At 61.6% G+C, this 18,902-nt stretch overlaps 1 protein-coding gene across 4 annotated transcripts; it reads left to right on the forward strand.

The window, feature by feature from the left end:
• The first annotated feature begins 264 nt into the window (after positions 1–264).
• Positions 265–17,690, forward strand: LOC129515355 (antigen-presenting glycoprotein CD1d-like). Of its 4 annotated transcripts, none has more exons than XM_055334225.1 (8): positions 265–717; positions 9,845–10,050; positions 12,246–12,363; positions 13,944–13,990; positions 14,081–14,359; positions 14,723–15,001; positions 15,879–15,981; positions 16,080–17,690. In XM_055334225.1, exons 4-8 carry the CDS (start codon positions 13,975–13,977, stop codon positions 16,099–16,101), a joined length of 699 nt encoding a protein of 232 aa, XP_055190200.1. In that variant the 5' UTR covers positions 265–717; positions 9,845–10,050; positions 12,246–12,363; positions 13,944–13,974; the 3' UTR covers positions 16,102–17,690. The 4 variants fall into 4 exon arrangements, with proteins under 4 accessions (XP_055190200.1, XP_055190199.1, XP_055190197.1 ...); XM_055334224.1 differs by lacking the exon at positions 265–717 and adding an exon at positions 6,922–8,299; XM_055334223.1 differs by lacking the exon at positions 265–717 and adding an exon at positions 9,206–9,218 and having other exon boundaries at positions 9,422–10,050.
• Positions 17,691–18,902: the final 1,212 nt, after the last annotated feature.

The following is an 18,902-nucleotide window of genomic DNA, read 5'->3' on the forward strand; positions in this document are numbered from 1 at the left end:
TCCAGGTCCGGGACCCGCCGGGGAAGGCGGGCAAGTGCGCATGTGCTCCAGGTCCCGGACCCCGCCGGGGAAGGCGAAATGCGCATGTGCCTCAGGCCAGGACCCGCCGGGGAAGGCGAACTGCGCATGTGCCTCAGGTCCCGGACCCGCTGGGGAAGGCGAACTGCGCATGTGCTCCAGGTCCGGGAAGCGCCGGGGAAGGCGAACTGCGCATGTGCCTCAGGCCAGGACCCGCCCCGGAAGAGGTGGGAAGGGAGCCTACAAGGAGTGGCGAGGCCCCGGCCGTCCGCCCCAGCGGCCCACGCTTCATTAGCGGCACGGACGCCGCCGAAGGTCCCGTCCTTGGACCGAGGACCTGCACCTTGGTTTCGCGTGCAGTGCCGCACTTTTGGAATCCCCGAGGGTCAATCTGAACGGGTCACAGCACAGAATGAGCCCTCTCTTCCGGTGTTTTTTTCCGGGGCAGAGGAAGTCGGTGAAGCCCATTGGCTAACGGGGGCGGAAGGGGCTGGGCCGCTCATGCCGCGCGCGGGGCATGACGGGTGTTGTAGTTCCGTAGCCGAATCTTTGGAGTCCGTGCGGCCGCCGCGGGCAGAGGCGCGCTTTGCACTGGAGAGCCCGGCGTGCAGGAGCCGCGTGGCGGTGGCGTGACGGCCCGATGGCAGGACCGCGGGGGAGAGAGGGGACCGCTGGAGCAGGCCTGGCGGACGGGGGCGCGTGCGTGCAGGGGAGGAAGCGGCCCTCCCAGCGGGTGCACGGGGTCACGGGGTGCAGGGGGGCGCCGGTGCCTCGCCCTGCTGCGCGGTCCTCCGTATCTTGCTGTTGCGTCGCTTCGGTGGCCCCAGAGGGGTTAGTAACCCAGGGCGCCCCACGCCTGGCCTCGTCCTAGGTGAGACGGGGCCGTGAACCCTCGGCCAGGGCTGCGCCCACCTGCAGCCCACCTGCAGCCCTTCAGCTCGCGGAGCTGGGTCCCTCGCAGGTGGGGCAGGTGCGGTGCCGCGCAGCCCGCAGCGGCTCTTACATGGCGATGGGAGGGACCTGAGGTTTGAGGAGTTAACCTTAGGGGAAGCCCGTTGATGTGTGATGAGTTGAACCCTGCAGAAATGGGGAGACTAGGCCTCAGCATTTTTTTTTTTAAAGCACGCCTTAGGGACTCCTGCAGGGTTCAGCGGTTGAGCACCTGCCTTCATCCCAGGGCGTGACCCCGGGGTCCCGGGATCCTGGGATCGAGTCCCGCGCATCGGGCTCCCTGCGTGGAGCCTGCTTCTCCCTCTGCCTGGGTCTCTGCTTCTCTCTCTGTCTCTCTCTGTGTGTGTCTTTCATGAATAAATAAATAAAATCTTTTTTTTTTCTTTTTTAAAGTATGCCTTAGTGCACTGATTGGCCTGGCACAGAAGCATTGCCCACTCAAAAGATTTTCCTGAACCGTTGAGAAACCTTTTTTCCCTGGTCTGCCCTAAGTTGTCTTACTGGAGACAAGAAGGCAGCGGTGGGGGTGGGGCAAGGGTGGATCCCGGAAGACTAAATAATTTTATGATTGTGATTATTTAGCTTGAGAATGCGTTGCGATTCCTGTGGGCGGTGGATTTACCCTCAGGGGTGTCTGACTGATACTAGCCGCATGTGCATTCCTTGCTCCCACCATAAAGAAGTGAGACTGCGCCTTTGATTTGCTTAAATATGCTCACGGTGATTCCTCTGCAAGCCCCATATGATTGCGCACCCAGGGACCTCCTCCGCTCCTCCTGAGGCCTCTCTGCTCTGGCTGCCCGGACTTCACCGCTGTTGTCGTGAGAACACACCAAGCACGTCCTCCCTGGAATACTCTCCCTCCCCCCTAACCCTAACCACCCCCTTACCCCCAGGTGACCTTGCTCAGGGCTTTCCTGAGACACTGTCCTCAGGACTTCTCCAACAACCGTACCTGGACCGGTGCCCTCCCTGTCTGCTCTGTCCCCGTGCCTTCCCTAATCTCCCTCTAGCATCATCTCGCTGTGAACGGACTTGTTCACTTGCTGGAGGCCTGTCTTCCAGACTAGGAAGTGAGCATCAGGAGGGTGCGGTGCTAATGTGTTCGCCTTCCTGCAGATCCGGCGGGAGGAGCACGTCCTCCAAGGCTTCCTCCTGGGGCCGCTCCTTCCGTCAGGACGCAGCAGGCTACTGTGCTTTCCAGCCTCTCTCACCTGCGGGGCTGCAGGTCCTTGGCCCTGTGTCCGGCGGGTGGAGGGCTGAGGCCCAGCTCCGCTGCGGGTTGGCCGTGGGCCACCGACTGATTGTCGGTGTCTGCTCACTGTACAGGCCCCAGTTGTCCCATTGTCGTATTCTCAGCGCCTGGCACCGTGTTCAGGGCCCGCGGTCTGCTTCTCCCTGCACACGTTCCCCCCTCCCTGCCCGCATCCCGTGTATCCGGGTCCGAGACCTCGGCCTGGGCCTCACCGCGGCGGCCACGGGGTGCAGGGAGGATGGCGAAGGCAGGGGCACGCTGGGGGCTCCCTCGCTCCCCTACGGCTGCTTGGCAGGTGTCTGCTAGGGTCCCCGGGGGATCAGGGGGTGGCAACGGGAGTGAATACGCAGTTAGGGCGAGAGGACGCAGTTAGGGCGAGAGGACGCGGCGGGAGACGAGTCAGCTGGCGAGTATCTGCTCCCGTGCATTCCAGCCGGGCCGCGAGAGCGGGAGGTGCCAGCAGGCCGGGAGGGCTCCCTCACTTGCCAGCCCTCGGAGCTCCTCCAGGGGCTGGGTGAGCGTGTTTCACACTCGTCTCATGTCAGCCCCACTTTCACAAAACGCTCGGTTGTATTTTCTTTTTATAATGTACTTATTTTAGAGACAGCGAGCAGCGAGCGAGCTCGCACATGAGCAGGGGAGGGGCGGAGGGAGAGGCACGGTCATGGGGGGGGAGTCTCCAGCAGGCTCCCCTTGAGCCCCACGCGGGACCCGGTCCCACAGCCGCCAACGGATGCTGACGTGAGCTGCAGCCCGGAGCTGGGTGGTAACCGACTGCGCCCGACCTGACCCGGGCGCCCCTTGTTCTCCGGCCTGCCTTCCGCTCATGCAGGGCCGTCGAGGCCTTGCCCGTCCTGACCGCCGGCTCCGATCTGCAGCAGATGAAGGAAACGAGACTCACTTCCATACCCGGTCGCCCCGCATCCACCTGGATGCTGGTCCCCTCCATCCCGCGGGCCCGTCCCCAGGCTTGAGGCCCCAGCCTGCACCATGTCCTGGGCACCAGGTGCCCTCGGCGCGTCGTCGGTGCTCAGTGAATACGCGTCGAAGGAGCGAGCCCACCTGTGTTGGGTCCCACTAAGCCCCTTGATTTCCTTCTCGCCATCGTCCTTCCATGTGACAAATGCCCGTATGGGTCTCGTTCTGTTTGCCCCCAGCCTTAGGTCCGTCCTGTTAACGTGCACGTTAGGACTGCAGCCCTGGAGTCCGCGTGACTGGGGCTAGGGTCTCTGCAGTGGGATCGTTCCCGGGTTGTTGCTGCCACTGAAATGCGAGCAGCGTGGTGAGAACGCTCGGGTACCCCGTGGGCTTGCGAGGGGGGAAGGTCCGAGGTGGGGCCCGCGTCTCTGGGTGGGAGCGGCGTTTTCACGTGACCGTGTTTGGCATCGGGGAGTCGGAAGGCCTCCCGCATCGACACGCCGGGCGCGGTCCCCGACCAGGAGGCCCTGGGAAGCCACTTCACCTGCTGCTGCGTCCCCCCCGACAGGTGCAGGGCCCTGGGGCCGGCGCCCCCGAGACCCGATCCCTTGCAAAACCTTGTTCCCTGCATGGCGTCTGTCGTCAGCCGTTCTTTTCCCTGCTCGCCCTCGTGTCTGGAAGACTGCTCTGGGCCTTTGATTCTCTCCCACGAAGCAGCTCCCCTCGATGCGCCTCACTGTCCCTGGAAAAACGAAAGGGTCGGATGAGCTGGGTGCCGAGGTCACCCTCCCTGTCTCTGTGAGTGAGGGCAGGCCTTGCTGCTGCCCGCCTGCTGGGAGTTTCCTGGGGCTGCACATCGTGCCTCCCTGGGTGATTCATACCCCCGGGGGGCTGGAGAACCACACTGTTGGGAAAACAAAGTGTACAGAGGAAGGAGAAGCAGAAGAGGGAACAGCAGTGTGCTTGGAAGGGGAAGTGGTGCTGCCTGAGCTCTACTTGAAAGAGGCCTTATGGGGTCTAACCTGAGTCTTCCCGCTGCAAATGGATTGATTTATACATGGGAGGTGCAGGGGCGTGACAGGGATGGGCACCACGTGTTTGTGGAAAGCCCTGGAAGGTCAAGAGAGTGACTTCCTCCTTTTCCCGACCAAAAGGGTTGTTGGGAGGGAGTCTGTTGACGGGGGACGTCAGCAGGCCCCGGGAGCCCGCTGCACCTGCTCCCTGGCTGCTGCAAGGTGGCTTCTTCGGAGCGGGGCCTTGGCCCTCCTGCTTGGGGCGCAGTTGACGAGCCGCGTGTCCCGGGTCCCTTAGGTGACGGAGCAGATGAGGGAACCATCACTCACGCTCTCCCTTCCAGCCTCTTGGCTGACAGATGGGGGTGGGAGTGGGGTGGCGGGGAGGGCTGGTGGGACGTGGACGCGGACCCGGGGGAGGCGGCTGCTCAGAGGGCAGGGCTGGTCCTGCCGCGTCTCGCCTCCCCGGCCAAGGAAGGCACATCTGGGGCTGGACAGGAAACCGCGTGCGTCTTCGGGTTCTTCGGGGACCCCACTGCTGTTTCCCAAGCGCCCCATGACTTTGGTCGGCTCAGGTGTGCGGCTGGCGGGTGACTGGTGCTTCAAGACGAAGGGACCCATGTCCTGAGCTCTGTGGCCTCATCCGGGCCTTGGTGCACAGACGACAGCCCTCCCCCCCCCCCCCCCCCGCCAGACATCCTCCTCGTGTACTGATTACCTGTTGCCGCCTTGGCCAGCGGCTTGTTTGATGTGTCGGTAGGGTTTGCAGAACTCCCAGAAAACCCGCTTTCCCTCCCCTTCATAAGCACAGGAAACAGACTTTACTTCCTGTGCCTTATCAGGCCTGGATGATGGGTTATAAATTAACGTTTTCCACCCTCCCTTTCGTTACATGTCTTGTACGCATTTCAGAAAACCCCTTACACTGTGGAACCAAACAAAGGTCGCCTGTTGAAATCTTGATTCGGAAAAAAGGCTGTGAACATCTTAGAGATGTCCCTTCCAATACAATAGCCTTATCTACACACGTATGGAAACTTAATATATCACAACTATTTTTATTTATTTATTGAAATATTTTATTTATTAGAGGCAGCATGAGCACGAGCAGGGGAGGGGCAGAGGCAGAGGGGGAAGCAGACTCGCCGCTGAGCAGGGCGCCCGACGTGGGGCTTCCTCCCTGGACCCCGAGATCGTGACCTGAGGGCAAGCCAGATGCCTAACGGAATGAGTTACCCAGATGCCCCTATGTCACTATTTTTAATATATATTTTTTAAAGATGTTATTTATTTATTTATTTATTTATTTATTTATTTATTTATTTATTTATTTATAAGAGACAGAGAGAGAGAGGCAGAGACACAGGCAGAGGGAGAAGCAGGGTCCTTGCAGGGAGCCTGATGCGGGACTCGATCCCGGGACTCCAGGATCATGCCCTGGGCTGAAGGCAGGCAGGCGCTAAACTGCTGAGCCACCCAGGGATCCCTAATATTTTTTTTTATTTTTAATATATTTTTAATTATAAGTGAAAAAATCCAAGCTATGGCAAAGGAACAAAGGGTCTATGATAGCAAACAGGTAGCATCTTTTGTGTTTCCTCCCTCGCCTGATGCTTAGAGAACGGCAGGTGCAAGTGAGACTGGACCAGGGCTGCCCGGCTGTGCGGGCCACGCTGGCCTCCGTGGGGAGCTGGGGCACCTGCCGGCAGGACCTGCACGGCCTCGCACAACGGGATTGCTGTCCATGAGAGTTAGGATGAGGCTAGGACAGCACCGTCTACTTAAAGGTAGAGCGGAAGCCACATACATACTTGAAAAGCGCCCGGCAGTCATGTTAAAAAAGGTAAAAAGAGCCAGGTGCGACTCCCTGTAATACATGCAGCCCGATGCACCCCAAATATGGACATTTTAGCGCGGGATCGCTATTTTTCAGATTATGAACGCGGCGTCTTACGTGATTTCCTGGTGGAAAAGCCCGGAACGTACTTCACGCTGGCGACTGCATGGCCCCGGGCAGGTGGCCGAGCTTCCCTGCGTCCTGGGCGGCCAGAAGTGCCCACTTCCCTCAGCTCCTTCCCTCACTGGTGTGAACTTTGGTTGACATGCCGTCCCTCACGGAGCGCGTGGGCTGTGGGTGAAACAGAAAGTCACTGAAGGGTCGAAAAGTCGGGGCCCGAGCTGGGCCATGGCGGTCACAGTGTGAACCCCATTTTGTGTCAGTAACGTCCATTTCTGTGCCCCCGGGGCAGACGCAGCCCCTGAGATGCCGCCTGTGACGAGGGCTGGAGCAGGGGGCGGATGTAGGAGAGCAGGAGCCGGAGAGGGGATTCAGGGCAGGCTGGAAGGAGGGGAAGGGAAGGGATGAGAGGCCCTGGGGAGGATGAAAAATCCCCGGATCTGCGTGATCTGTGTAGACAACACCCCTGGCAAGTGTAGCTGTGTGTTTCTTGCAAAATGTTTCAGAGGCTCCTCATCTGTGGGTTGTGAGTCCTGGAGTTCTGGACCAGGTTCAAAGGGCGAGGTGTCCCGTCCTCTCCTTGAAGGGAAAGTTGTAGGATGTGAGAAAGCAGCCATTCAAGACATGTTTTCCTCCCTCTTTTCGGTTAACCTGTGAATTTTGTTCCTTTCTTTCTTTCTTTCTTTCTTCTTTCTTTCTTTCTTTCTTCTTTCTTTCTTTCTTTCTTTTTTTTTAAGATTTTATTTATTCATGAGGGACACACACAGAGAGAGAGAGAGAGAGAGAGAGAGAGAGGCAGAGACCGAGGCAGAGGGAGAAGCAGGCTCCAAGCAGGGAGCCCGACGCGGACCTCGATCCCAGGACCCCGGGGTCACGCCCTAGGCCAAAGGCAGGTGCTCAACCGCCGAGCTGCCCAGGGATCCCTCTTTGTTCCGTTTCATCAGTGGCCAACACGCGTGGATTTCCAGGCTACTTGAGCCGCAGACCATGAAGGGAAGAGCCCGTGACATTAGAGCTTTATCACCGCACCAAGGAGTCTTAGAATCGCAAGGCACCCCCCCCCCCATGCAGTAACTTCTTTACCAGCGTGTCTGGCACGTGGTCATGCAGATGCAGGACAGGCACCGCTCCGGGCCCAGCTCACACACACACAAAATCAGACCGTCTTTTACCGAGTCCCCGTAGCGGCTCTAAGGTTGTCCCACTCTTGTGTCGAGCTACATTGTGCCTTCGGTGACTCTCGCACCCGGGGCCTGATGCCACCTGCCAGAGCAGCCGCCGAGTGAACGAAGGACGCAGGAAGGATCTTCAGACACGGGCTGGTCTGGCAAGCTCCTTAAATTGCTTTTTGTTTTGACGGATCTCAGACTCTTCCCCGTTTTGAATGACTCCTTTTGGACAGGAGTCACTGTAAATGCTCTTCTCCAACCAACCAAACAATATCCAACACCGTGGTGAATAGTCTCCAGTAACACAGTTAGGTAATAGGGGCTACCGCCCCCACACCCGCTGCACTCCAGCTTGGGGTTCAGAGACTTGTACATTTCACCCGAAGATGATAAACACACAGTCAAGCCCAGACCTGCCTGTGCAAAAGAGAAGCCCCGAACCCACCATAGAGGGAGGGACGGCGGCAGTTCACCGGCTTACACCTACGTGCTGGTGGCTGGCTTTGCTCTGCCCAGGCAGGGACCGGAGACGTGGCTTGGGATTGTGGAAGGTAGAAATTTGTGAGATGGGTCCCCTTCATGATGCTGGCTCCTCTAATAGGTGTAAAATCTATGACAAGGGGCCAAGAAAACCCTGCTATAGACCCCAGGAAGTGATGAGAAAGTTCAGTAGGGCTTTAGGTAAAATTAAAAAAAAAAAAATATATATATATATATATCAATCATGCTGGAGAAATTACCCTCCAGTCTTGCGATATGCGCTGATTTGAGGCCTGATATCATCCACCAGGACAGTGAGCCTCACACTGAGGAATTACATAAGAACTGATGGGGACCGTTGGCATTCCTAGGACCTTGCCAGCAGCAAAATGCAAAACAGTTCTCCATGAATTTCCCCTGCAATATAGGTCAGATGGGACGCTCACAGGGAAACAATTATAAAACCTCAATGGAAGTGTACGGAGAGGAGGACGTAAGAACAGTGCTCGTTACGTTCGTGGAAGAGTCAGCAGTCACGGTAAGAAAATTCACGTCCCAAGAGCTGCAGGTAACGAAGTAAGGTAAAAGATAATAAAACAAGTATGCCAAAAATGTAAAATCAGCTAAAATGGAAAAAAAAAAAAAAGGAAGAGAAACCCTCACAAGAAGAAGAACAGTATGATGAAAACAGTAGGATTTCCTCAAAAAATCAGTTGGACCTAATTTAAGGACTTAGGAACCAGTCTCCAGTATTAGCAAGTCCGTGAAAAAGTCAGTAGCACAACTGAGATAGTTGAGTTGGTGACGTAGAAGGTGGTCCCCAGAAAAGTACCCAAAAGTGCAGGAAGGGAGGGAAAAGGGAGGAAAGAATAACTGTGAGCCGAAGAGACGTAGGGGAGAGCGAGAAACTGCAGCGGGTTTGTGCTGGGACATCTAGGGCCGACTCACAGGGGCCCTGGAGAAGCAGCCCTGAAAATATAATAACTGGGAGCCTCAGAAACGAAAGAAATACCTGAAAACTCCACCTAAGGAAGCGCGAGGGCTCCCAAGCTGGCTGGCTGCAGTGCGGGGTCCTTGCACACATGGCTGCTGTGAACACGGGTCTCGGTGTGCCTGGGTGTGCCCGGGTGTGCACTGGGGCTGGTGGTGCCGTCGGGTGTGCATGGGTGTGCACGGGGCTGGCGGTGCCATCGGGCGCACAAGGGTGTGTATGGGAGCTGGTGGTGCCGTCGGCTGTGCACAGGTGTGCATGGGTGTGCACGGGGGCTGGCGGTGCTGTAGGGCACGCGTGGTATGTATAGGTGTGCACAGGGTTTGGCGGTGCCATCGGGCGCACAAGGGTGTCCACGGGGGCTGGCGGTGCCGTTGGGTGTGCATGGGGGCTGGCAGTACTGTTGGGTATGCATGGGAGTACATGGATGTGCACAGGGGCTGGTGGTGCCATCGGGCATGCACGGGTGTACATGGGTGTGCACCAGGGCTGGCGGTGCCATTGGGCATGCACAGGCATGCACGAGTGTGCACCGGGGCTGGCGATGCCATCGGGCACACACGGGTGTGCACAGTGGGCACTGGGCACTGGGGCTGGTGGTGCTGATGGGTGTGCACTGGTGTGCATGGGTGTACATGGGGGCTGGCTGGTACCATCAGGTGTGCACAGGTGTACACGGATGTGCACAGGGACTGGTGGTGCCGTTGGGCATGCACTAGTGTGCACGGGTGTGCACCGGGGCTGGTGGTGCCGTCAGGTGTGCACAGCGCCCACGGGGTAGCTGTGAGCCAAGGCTGCGCAGACCCGGTCCGTGATCTGTGACCCCAGCTGTGGATGCGGGGACCCTGCTTCACCACCGCCTCGGGTGGGGACCAAGGGCTCACCCTGGAGCATGTGAGGAGCGTGCGCAGGCAACGTCCACACTGGCCCGGCTCCTGCTGCGCCCGTACTGCTGCTGGCAGCACTACCTGTACTGATGGCTGAGCAGTGGGACCGGGGACCTCGGTGCCCAGCTCCCCCTCCTCCTCCCTCCCCGCCGTCTCGGCCCCAGGGTCCCGGAACCTCACACCCTTACTCACATTCCTCTCCTAGGTGGGAAAATCCCGAAAATCCGCCGGTCCTCCCCGACCTCCGTTGCCAGCACAGTCAGGGCCTGCCGGGGGGTCTTAGGGACGAAGGTGCGAGGTTCGGTGCGAAGAACGTGATACTTGGGAAGAACGCAGCCGAGCTAGGGGCCCAGCATCCCCACTGACACCCGCGGAAATCTGTCCTCGCACCGCTTAGCCCAGCAGTGAAAGGTGAGTTAATACCACCCGTCTTCGTTCTCTTTAAAAAAATATTTGCGCGCCTGGGACGGTTGTAGGTGCTGAAGACCGCAGGGGATGTGACTGGCAAGACACCTTTTGGAGCCTTTAGCAGAACGGAGTAAGTCACCGCTCAGACGGCTCAGAACGCCGCAGACTAGACGCGCTTAGCGACATTCTTGCCCGATAAACACGCATTGACACCTGCCGTGCGGCCGGCAGTGTAGTGGCCGCTGGGCACCGTTGCGAGTCAGACCAGGGCAGAAGGTGAGAACGGAAAGGAGCCCTTTCATTTCCGAGAGCGACACGCGGGTGCCAGTTCTCGGGGGGTCGGAGCGCCAACGACAGTCGGGCGGAGCCCGCGGGGGTCGGCCCAGGTCAGCGGCAGGCCCGGTGTGGGAAGGAGCCCGGGGGGCGCGGGAAGCCCAGGCCGAGGCCTGTGGGGTCCTGGGCAGTCCCGGGGCCTCCTTCCCCCCCACACCGGGAGGCCGGGTGGTAGTCGAGCCGCAGACCCAGGCGCCCGCCCGGGCCTCCAGCGCTGGTCCTGTCTGTGGCCACTGTTGGTCAGACCCTTGTGATCCTCAGAGCGGCCTCCACCCTGCCTCGACCGTGGTGGCCTGGGGTCACGGACCCGCGAGGCTGAAGGAAACCATAGGAATCCTGTCACCTAGTATCATCCTACCTCCTAGTAGGACGTGCCCCCCCCCCCCCCCAGAATGCAGCCCTGAGAAAAAGAAGTCCTGGGCCAGGGGTTAGCAGACCTCAGTCGGAGTGCTGGCCCATGTCGCTGTGGCCAGGCCGCTCCCTGGCCCCCCGGGGGTGATGACCCTTCTCTCCAGCAGTTGTTATGGGGGGCATGCAAAGTGGCCCATGTGACGGCTCTTGGGGAACCAAAAATGCTCTAGAAGCGAGGGCAGGCTTGATCTGGGAGCTTGGATGGCAGCTGGTTCCCGGCACCGGGGGAGCACTCTGGCCCCTTCTCCTGATGACGCCCGTGCCCTGCTTCTGTGACCCCAACCTGTGGGATGGGACCTGGCCTTGCCCCCCGGGGTCCTCCGGTGACTCCATGAGTCTCCTCCAGAAGGAAGCAGCTAAAGCTGTCGGGGCTAAACACATCTGCCTCACGCGACCTTTGGAAAATTCGTTGGCCCATCTCCTCCATAACCCCAACCTCTGACGGTCATGCTACCTGGCTTTTGTTTCTGATTAAAAAAAAAAAATCCCAAACAGTTCTTGAGTCAGAAAGGATATTAGCACTAGAAAATTCAAGGATGCAGATAAACTATAAACAGATTCTTCAAGTTTGACAGGAGGCTGGACACTGGGAGGATGCTATATGAGGCACCACGCTGGGATTGGGAGAGCGTCGATCCCTTACTTCTTCCGCCTCCTCTCTGGGCTTCCAGCCACTATTTGGGCAGTTTTATAGCTTAATTCAGTCACTCTCCCCTTGCAAAACAAACAATTTTTTGGAAGATTGTATTTATTTGACAGAGAGAAAGCACAAGCGGGGGGAGCAGTAGAGGGAGAGGGAGAAGCAGGTTCCCCTTCGAGGAGGGAGCCCGATGCTGGAACTCGATCCCAGGACCCTGAGACCATGACCCGAGCCGCAGGGAGGTGCCCAAGCAGCTGGGCCTCCACATAATTTGTGCGTGTGGTCTCAAAGTGTTCTGGGGCCGCACTGAGCGCCCCGAGGCGGGCTGGGTAAGGGCTGCCTCCCAGACACAGCCTTGTCTCTGGAGGACTGTCCCTGCACCCCGCAGGCTCCGCGGGGCCGGGAGGGCCAGGAGAGAGACAGAGCTTGGCCCTCTTCTCCTTGTTGTAATTACCAGCAGATGTGCTCGGGGAGCGGGGAGTGACACAGCTGGCAGCGGAGAGGGGCCCCTTAGGGCCTTCCTGTCTGCCTTTGCTCATTCAGGGAGATCCGGGAAGACCCCTTGAGAAAGTGACCTTTGAGCTGAGGTCTGAGTAAGAGAAACTACCCATCAGAAGGGGGTGAGAGGAGGAGCGGGCCTGGAGCTTTCCAAGTGGAGGGAACTCTGTACAAAGAGGTTGGGCAGGAAGAAGCTTTGCATGTTGGAGGAACTGAAAGCCTGGTGGCTGGGCCAGGCACGGAGCATTGGGAGGGACACAGCAGGGCCACCAAGGTCAGGCCAGGCCCCATCCGCCTCTGTGGTCTTTATCTTAAGAAACCTACTTCCGGAGATGCAGCTGCAGGTTAGGGCGGTGGCAGCGCTGGAAAGGTAGAGGGAGGACACACTTGAGATGCTTCCAAAGACGGGGCTGGAGGAGTTGCCCAGGATTCGGGTAAGAGGAGTGCGGGGCTGGGAGGTGTTGGGGCGTCTAGGTTGGGACCTGCCAGAGGGGCCTGTCCTCACTAGTGTGGACGCTCTGGAGCCCCTGCCGGTTGCTCAGGGCCACTGGGAGCCGTGGGGGCCCTGCTGTCCCCGTGCAGTTGTAATGGGCTTTCGGCCTTTCGGGCAGAGGCTCACATCTGGAGGGTGACCGGAGGAGGGGCTGGAGCAGAGAGGGGGCAGGTGGAGAGGCAGGGGGTGAGTGGGAGGGGCAGGGGGGCGGGAGGGAAACAGGAGCCTGGATTGGGGGGAAAGAGGGGATGGGGACACTGAGGGCGATATTGATGAGATTGGGGGGTGCGAGGTGGGGGCAAGGAGATTGGAGGGGCAGGGGATTCAGATGTTGGAGGGGGAGGATGGGGTGGGTGCTGGGAGCTGGGGGGAGGATGGAGCTGGGGATGGGAGCTTGGCGGGGTGGATGGGAGCTTGGGGGGAGGATGGCGGTGGGTGCTGGGAGCTGGGGGAGGATGGGATGGGGGATTGGAGCTTGGGGGGAGGATGGGGGTGGGTGCTGGGAACTGGTGGGGGATGGCAGCTTGGGGGGAGGATGGGGTGGGTGCTGGGAGCTGGGGGGAGGATGGAGCTGGGGATGGGAGCTTGCGGGGAGGATGGGGGTGGGGGATGGGAGCTGGGGGAGGATGGGGCGGGGGATGGGAGCTGGCGGGAGGATGGGGCGGGGATGGGGGCTTGGGGGGAGGATGGGGCAGGGATGGGGGCTTGGGAGGAGGATGGGGCGGGGGATGGGAGCTGGGGGGTGGATGGGGGCGGGGATGGGAGCTGGGGGAGGATGGGGCGGGGGATGGGAGCTGGGGGGAGGATGGGGCGGGTCCTTGGAGTTTGTGGGCTCGGATGGGGCGGGGATCTGGGCTCTGGGGGAGGATGGGCCGGGGACGGAGATTGGAGGAGGGGACGGGGAGGGGCGTTGCGGGGAGGGGGGCCGAGGAGCGGCTTTAAGAGCGGCAGGAGGCGGGGGGGGGGGGGGGGGGGGGTGCGGGGGAGGGCTGGGGCGGAGGGGCCATCCCGCGGGGAGGGCGGGGAGGGCGGCGAGGTGGGCTCCCCAGCCCGTGCCCTGGGTGCTCCGCGGCCGCTGCTGGGTGGGGGGATCGCCCCGCGGGTCGGGGGAGCCCTGGGGGCGCGCGGGGCGGCGCGCGCGGGGGGCGCCGGAGACCCAGGGTCCCGGGGCCCCAGACGGGCCGCGGCGCAGGTGCGGATCCCGCGCGGCTGGTGGCTGCTGTGGGCCGCGTGGCTGCCCCTGGGCGCCGGCGAGCCGCCCGCCGCGCCCCCGTCCCGGTCCCCGTCCCCGTCCCCGTCCCCGCCCCCGCCCCCGTCCCGGCTGCGCTGCCTGCAGGTGTCGGTGTTCGCCAACGGCAGCTGGGCGCGCACGGACGGGCAGGCTTGGCTCGGGGAGCTGCAGGCCTTCGGCTGGAGCAACGGCTCGGACGCCGTCCGCTGCCTCCGGCCCTGGGCGCGCGGCGTGTGGGGCGCGGGGAGGTGGCGCGCGCTGCAGGAGCAGCTGGGGCTGTACCGCCGCAGCTTCACCCGGGACGTGCGGGAGCTCGTGAAGATGCTGCAGCTGCGCTGTGAGCCCCCGGGCCCCGGCGGCCGCCCCCTCCCCGGGCCCCCGACCCGCACCCGCGCCCTGACCTGGTCCCCGCCCCGCCTGCTCGCAGACCCCTTGGAGATCCAGCTGTCCGCCGGCTGCGAGGTGCGCCCCGGGAACACCTCTGAGGACTTCTTCCACGCAGCCGTCCAGGGGGAAGAGATCCTGAGTTTCCAAGGGTCTCACTGGGTGCCCGCACCCCAGGCCCCGCGCTGGGTGCACAGGGCCACCAAGGAGCTCAACAAGGACCAGGGGACCAGGAGGACGGTGCAGGAGCTCCTCCAGGACACCTGCCCCCCTTTTGTCAGAGGCCTGCTCGAGGCAGGGAGGTCGGAACTGGAGAAGCAAGGTGAGCCTGCCCCTCTCACCCCTGCCTGCACCCCGGTGCACGGACGCTGGGACCAGACTTCACAGCTCTGGGGTCACCGGGGAGTGGGGTGGGGGCCTGAGGGTGTTTACTCATCCCCCAGACACTCACCCAGCCCCCTGGGGTCCCAGGAGCTGAATTAGGTAAACACTGGGGGTCAGGCAGGGTCTCTGCCTGAAGAGACCAAGGAACAGTTAGAGCAGTACACCTTACAGGGCTCTGCAGGGGATCCCGGAGGAGGGCCCCCCAGGAGCCTGGGATGGGGGGGCTGTGAAGGAGAGTCAGGAGGGCCTCCACCCCCAGCGGGTCGCCACCTTGAGATCCCCCCTTCTTCGTTGGACACAGTACGACCCGAGGCCTGGCTGTCCGCGGGCCCCGCTCCCGGGCCTGGCCGTCTGCGGCTGGTGTGCCACGTCTCCGGCTTCCACCCCAAGCTTGTGTGGGTGACGTGGATGCGGGGCGAGCAGGAGCAGCGGGGCACCCGGCAAGGCGACGTCCTGCCCCATGCTGATGGCACGTGGTATCTCCGAGCGACCCTGGACGTGGCGGCCCGGGAGGTGGCCGGCCTGTCCTGCCGGGTGAAGCACAGTAGTCTAGGGGGCCATGACATGGTCCTCCACTGGGGTGAGGAGGGGCTGGGGCCCCACTGGGCACGGGAAGTGGGTCTGCAAGCATCCAGGGGGGCCTGGGCCACAGGTGGGTTAGGACACACAGGACAGAGGAGTTTCCGAGATGAGACCGCTCCCCGCCAGGAGGGCAGCCACATAGAGGAATAAAGTCTGCACAGGAGAGGGGCAGGATGGGGCACCGTCCACCGTGGGTGGGGGCTCAGTCGGCAGAGCGTCTGCCTTCAGCTCAGGTCATGGGATCGTAGGATCCAGCCCCGCGTGGAGCTCCTGCTTGTTGGGGAGCCTGGTTCTCTCTCTCCCTCTGCTGCCCGCCCCCCCACCCCCTGCTTGTGCTAGTGCACGCTCTCTCTTTCTCTTTTTCTTTGTCAAATAAAATCTTTAAAAAAGGGGTGGGGGTTGAGATAAATGTCCCATATTTAAGAAAAAAGAGACCAATTTGCAGGTCCAGAAGTAGGTGTCAAATAAAGAATCGCAGGAAGGGTCCCTCCCCCAGGTGGGGTTGAGGGCTCCCTGACTGTGCCCCACCTGGCGGCCCCTTGTCCCCAGCTCCTTTGAAACCGGTGCCATTCTTCTGAGTTTAGGGCTGAAGGGACGGGCACTGAGCTGGGTTGGGTCCACTGGCCCTGGTCCCGCGGGGGGAGTGGAAGAGCTGACCCAGGTCGGCCTGGCCGCGGGGTCCTTCCTCTGCGCAGGATCCCGCCTTGTGCTCCCGCGTGGGGTCCTGGCCCCCAGGCCCGGAGACAAGATGGGCTCCCTGGATTGCAGAGGAACAGAGTGGGCGCTCCCTGGGGGGAGGCGGTGAGAAGCGCTGCGACACCCTCCCGTGGGCATAGGGAGGGGTCCCGGGGTGAGAGCCTATGTTCCGCACGCAGGGGGGAGCCGCTCCTCCGCGTGGCTGGTCGCCGTGGCCGTGCTGGGGTCCCTCCTGGTGATCGGGTGCCTTGGATGCTCAGCCGCCTGGTGCAGGGCGCGCCGGTAGGTGTCCCCTTCCTGATCCCCCTTCCCTCAGCCTCTCCCCGTTGCCTCATCCCCTGCGGCCCCCTTAATGCCTTCTCCCCCCTACGCCCTCTCAGCTCCTATCAAGACATCTTGTGACTGTGCTCGCCGCACCTGCCCGTGTAGGACTCAGGACCCCAAGGGCCCAGGACATGGGCGCAGCGGCTGAGGGTGAAGAAGGGCTGCCCCGGGGACACAGGACACTCACAGGGCAGCTCGCATCATAGCCCTTTAACAGTCTAAGGTCAAAGCTCTTTCTCAGTAAACTGCAAGTTTATAAACCGCAAGGGGTTCTGTAAACCTGGGCGTGCAAAGGTCCGGGGGCAAGCAGGGAACCGCGCTCGAGGCCCTGTGCGGCCGTCGGTGTTGGGGTGGCGCCCTCGGCCACGATTTGGGAAGCGCTCCTGCCCCAGGAAGTCGGAGAGGAAGGGGCGCATGAATAGAGGAAGAGCCTACATTTTCCAGGGGAGCGGACGGCTGGGTTCTCGCGCGAGCCCCTTAACACGGGCACTCGAGCTCTTCCAAGATGCGTGCCCCACGCCGCGTTCCCCTGGGCGGCTCCCGGATGGCCGCGGGCGGTCTCAGGGTTCGGGTCTCTTTTGGAAAAGAGCTGGTCCTGAATGACAGGTTGGTAGTTCGGGGGCACAGCTGCTTCTGCGAATTTGGCTTTATCAAGGGCGACATGTTCCTCTTTCAGAGAAAGGCTGTGAGAAACGGGGGTTTCTCAGGGTTTATTTGCTGTAACTGATTTGCAAAGGGGAAATGGGAGCGGGTTAGGAAAAAACAAAACAAAACAAAAAGTTACTCTGGGTGGGGCAGTTTTTCCCAAATGGCCAGTCGCTTTGTTGAGATTGGAGGAAGGGAGTCCTGAAGGAGTCGGCTTGGGCCGGGGCTGCGCTGGTCCCGCCCAGTTGGGGACCCTCGAGTGTCTCCGGGAAGTGGGGCTAAACTTTGGAGAGTGTTTGCTGGAGAGAATTAGGATATTCGGCCTCTTGTATGCTGGGCCCGCAGGTGGAGCCTTGGATGTGGGCGAGGACCTCCCGGCTCCCAGGGCCCTGGTTCCCAGCTGCCTTCTCCTGACCGGGACCCCGTCTCGGCCCTACTAAGTGAGGGACGGGAGCGGGGCCCCCGGAATGTGTGTCTGAACAGGCCTTTGGGGGGTTCTGACGTTCAGACGCGGCGCCTCGACTTTGGGGAACGCGGTGCCACGGATTCCTCCGACAGCTAGTGGGGCCCTGGGCCTGGGCTTAGTCGGGGGTGGGAGGGGCCTTCCTGGAAGGGGAGGCGGAGGCGAACCAGCAAGGGCCTTGGCCGCGGGGTCCTCCTGTGTCAAGTGGAAGCAGGATCCTGACTCAGGCGCCCGGCCTTGGGCCCCAGCCTGCAGAACGGGGTATAAGCCACCCCTTCCTTGGCATCTGGGCACAGCGCCCGGTGGGCGACAACAGGTGACCTCCTGGGGGTGGGGAGCAAATGCGGACCAGCGTGTGGTGTGTAACGCCTTCACCGCAGGAGCCTGGGGGTGCCCGGGGCCCCATGGGCGGGCGCCTACCTTCAGCCCAGGGCATGACCCCGGGGCCCCGGGATTGAGTCCCGCATCGGGCTCCCTGCATGGAGCCTGCTTCTCCCTCTGCCTGTGTCTCGGCCTCTGTCTGTCGTGAATAAATAAAATCTTTAAACAAAAATAAAGACCCCCCCCATTACTGTCCCTGGTACCACCTGACCTGGGCGCGCGGTTGGCTCGTCCTCCTCCCGCGGCGGAGGCTGCAGACCCTTCCCGTGGCTGGTGCACGCTCAGGCCGCACGTTCCAGTCCCTTCTGAGATCGGTGGGGGTGGGGGGGCCCTGCCTGAGGGAGGGAGGGGGTGCCCCAGGTCCCGGCCAGCGCAGTGGGTCTGAGAGTGGGTGCCCACGGTGCCCCCCTGGAGCGCACAGTGGGTGCGTGGGTGCCCACCCTGCCAGGCCCCTCCCACCCGGAACGCACAGTGGGTACACAGATGCCCACCCTGCCAAGCCCATCCTCCCACCTGGAGCACACAGTGGGTGTATGGGTGCCCACCTTGCCAGGCCCCTCCTCCCCCGAGCACACAGTGGGTGTGCAGGTGCCCACCCTGCCGGGCCCTGCCACCTGCCCAGACCACCTGGACACGGCCCTGTGCCCTCAGCCGGGCCATAACCTTCCCATACCCTGTCTGCACGGACACCGGCGCCCCCAAGAATCACTGGCACGTCGTCCGTCGGTCCGTCCGGGAGCCCACTCCGCCTGCAGGACCTCGCCCGGCCTATGCTCGCGCCCCTGCCGTGTCTGCAGAACTGCTCCAGCGTGCAAGCCGCGTGTGGCCCTCTCGGCCTCTACCTGCTCCAACGACGCCTGCGCTCCAGCCCTGGAGGGGCAGGGTCACCTTTCCAGCCATGCCTCCTAGCACATTCTCCCCCAGCCCTGCAGTTTCTCATAGGGTCTTCTTTTTATCTTAGTTACTGTCTTATCGTGTTTACCGATTCTACTAAACCTCCTCTGTTTCGCTCATGCTGTGGTTTCTGCTTCCTAACTGGACTCGGGTGGGTGACCCTGGTGCGTCTGTGACCAAACGGAGGCCTTGGCGCGCTCTCCGAGGCTGCCCCTCACCTGACACTTGCTCTTTAGTCTGTGGCACAGAGTCGATGGGCTCGCGGTGAGGCCGTGGCTTTCCCTCCCAGAGCTTCCCTGCCAGGCCATTCTGGGGTTAGGGGGCGACCGGTGACTAACCAAGCAGGGCAGGCCTGACGGGGCACAGGCTTTCGGGCCACGTACCGTTTGCTGTGTGCACACAGCCTCGGCTCCTGAGCACTGCCCCCCGGGATGGGCCTCTGTTCGGCAGAGGCCACGGGGACCCTCCCGCACGGCCGTCCGCTGCTGTCCGCTCC

Source organism: Nyctereutes procyonoides, unplaced genomic scaffold (assembly GCF_905146905.1).
Source record: "Nyctereutes procyonoides isolate TBG_1078 unplaced genomic scaffold, NYPRO_anot_genome, whole genome shotgun sequence".
Taxonomy (NCBI): domain Eukaryota; kingdom Metazoa; phylum Chordata; class Mammalia; order Carnivora; family Canidae; genus Nyctereutes; species Nyctereutes procyonoides.

Excerpts from the sequence above, each read along its gene's own strand:
- LOC129515355 (XM_055334225.1), top strand. Across the intron at positions 14,360-14,722 it reads GTCGGAACTGGAGAAGCAAG|TACGACCCGAGGCCTGGCTG; the intron begins GTGAGCCTGCCC and ends CGTTGGACACAG. Across the intron at positions 15,982-16,079 it reads GCCTGGTGCAGGGCGCGCCG|CTCCTATCAAGACATCTTGT; the intron begins GTAGGTGTCCCC and ends ACGCCCTCTCAG.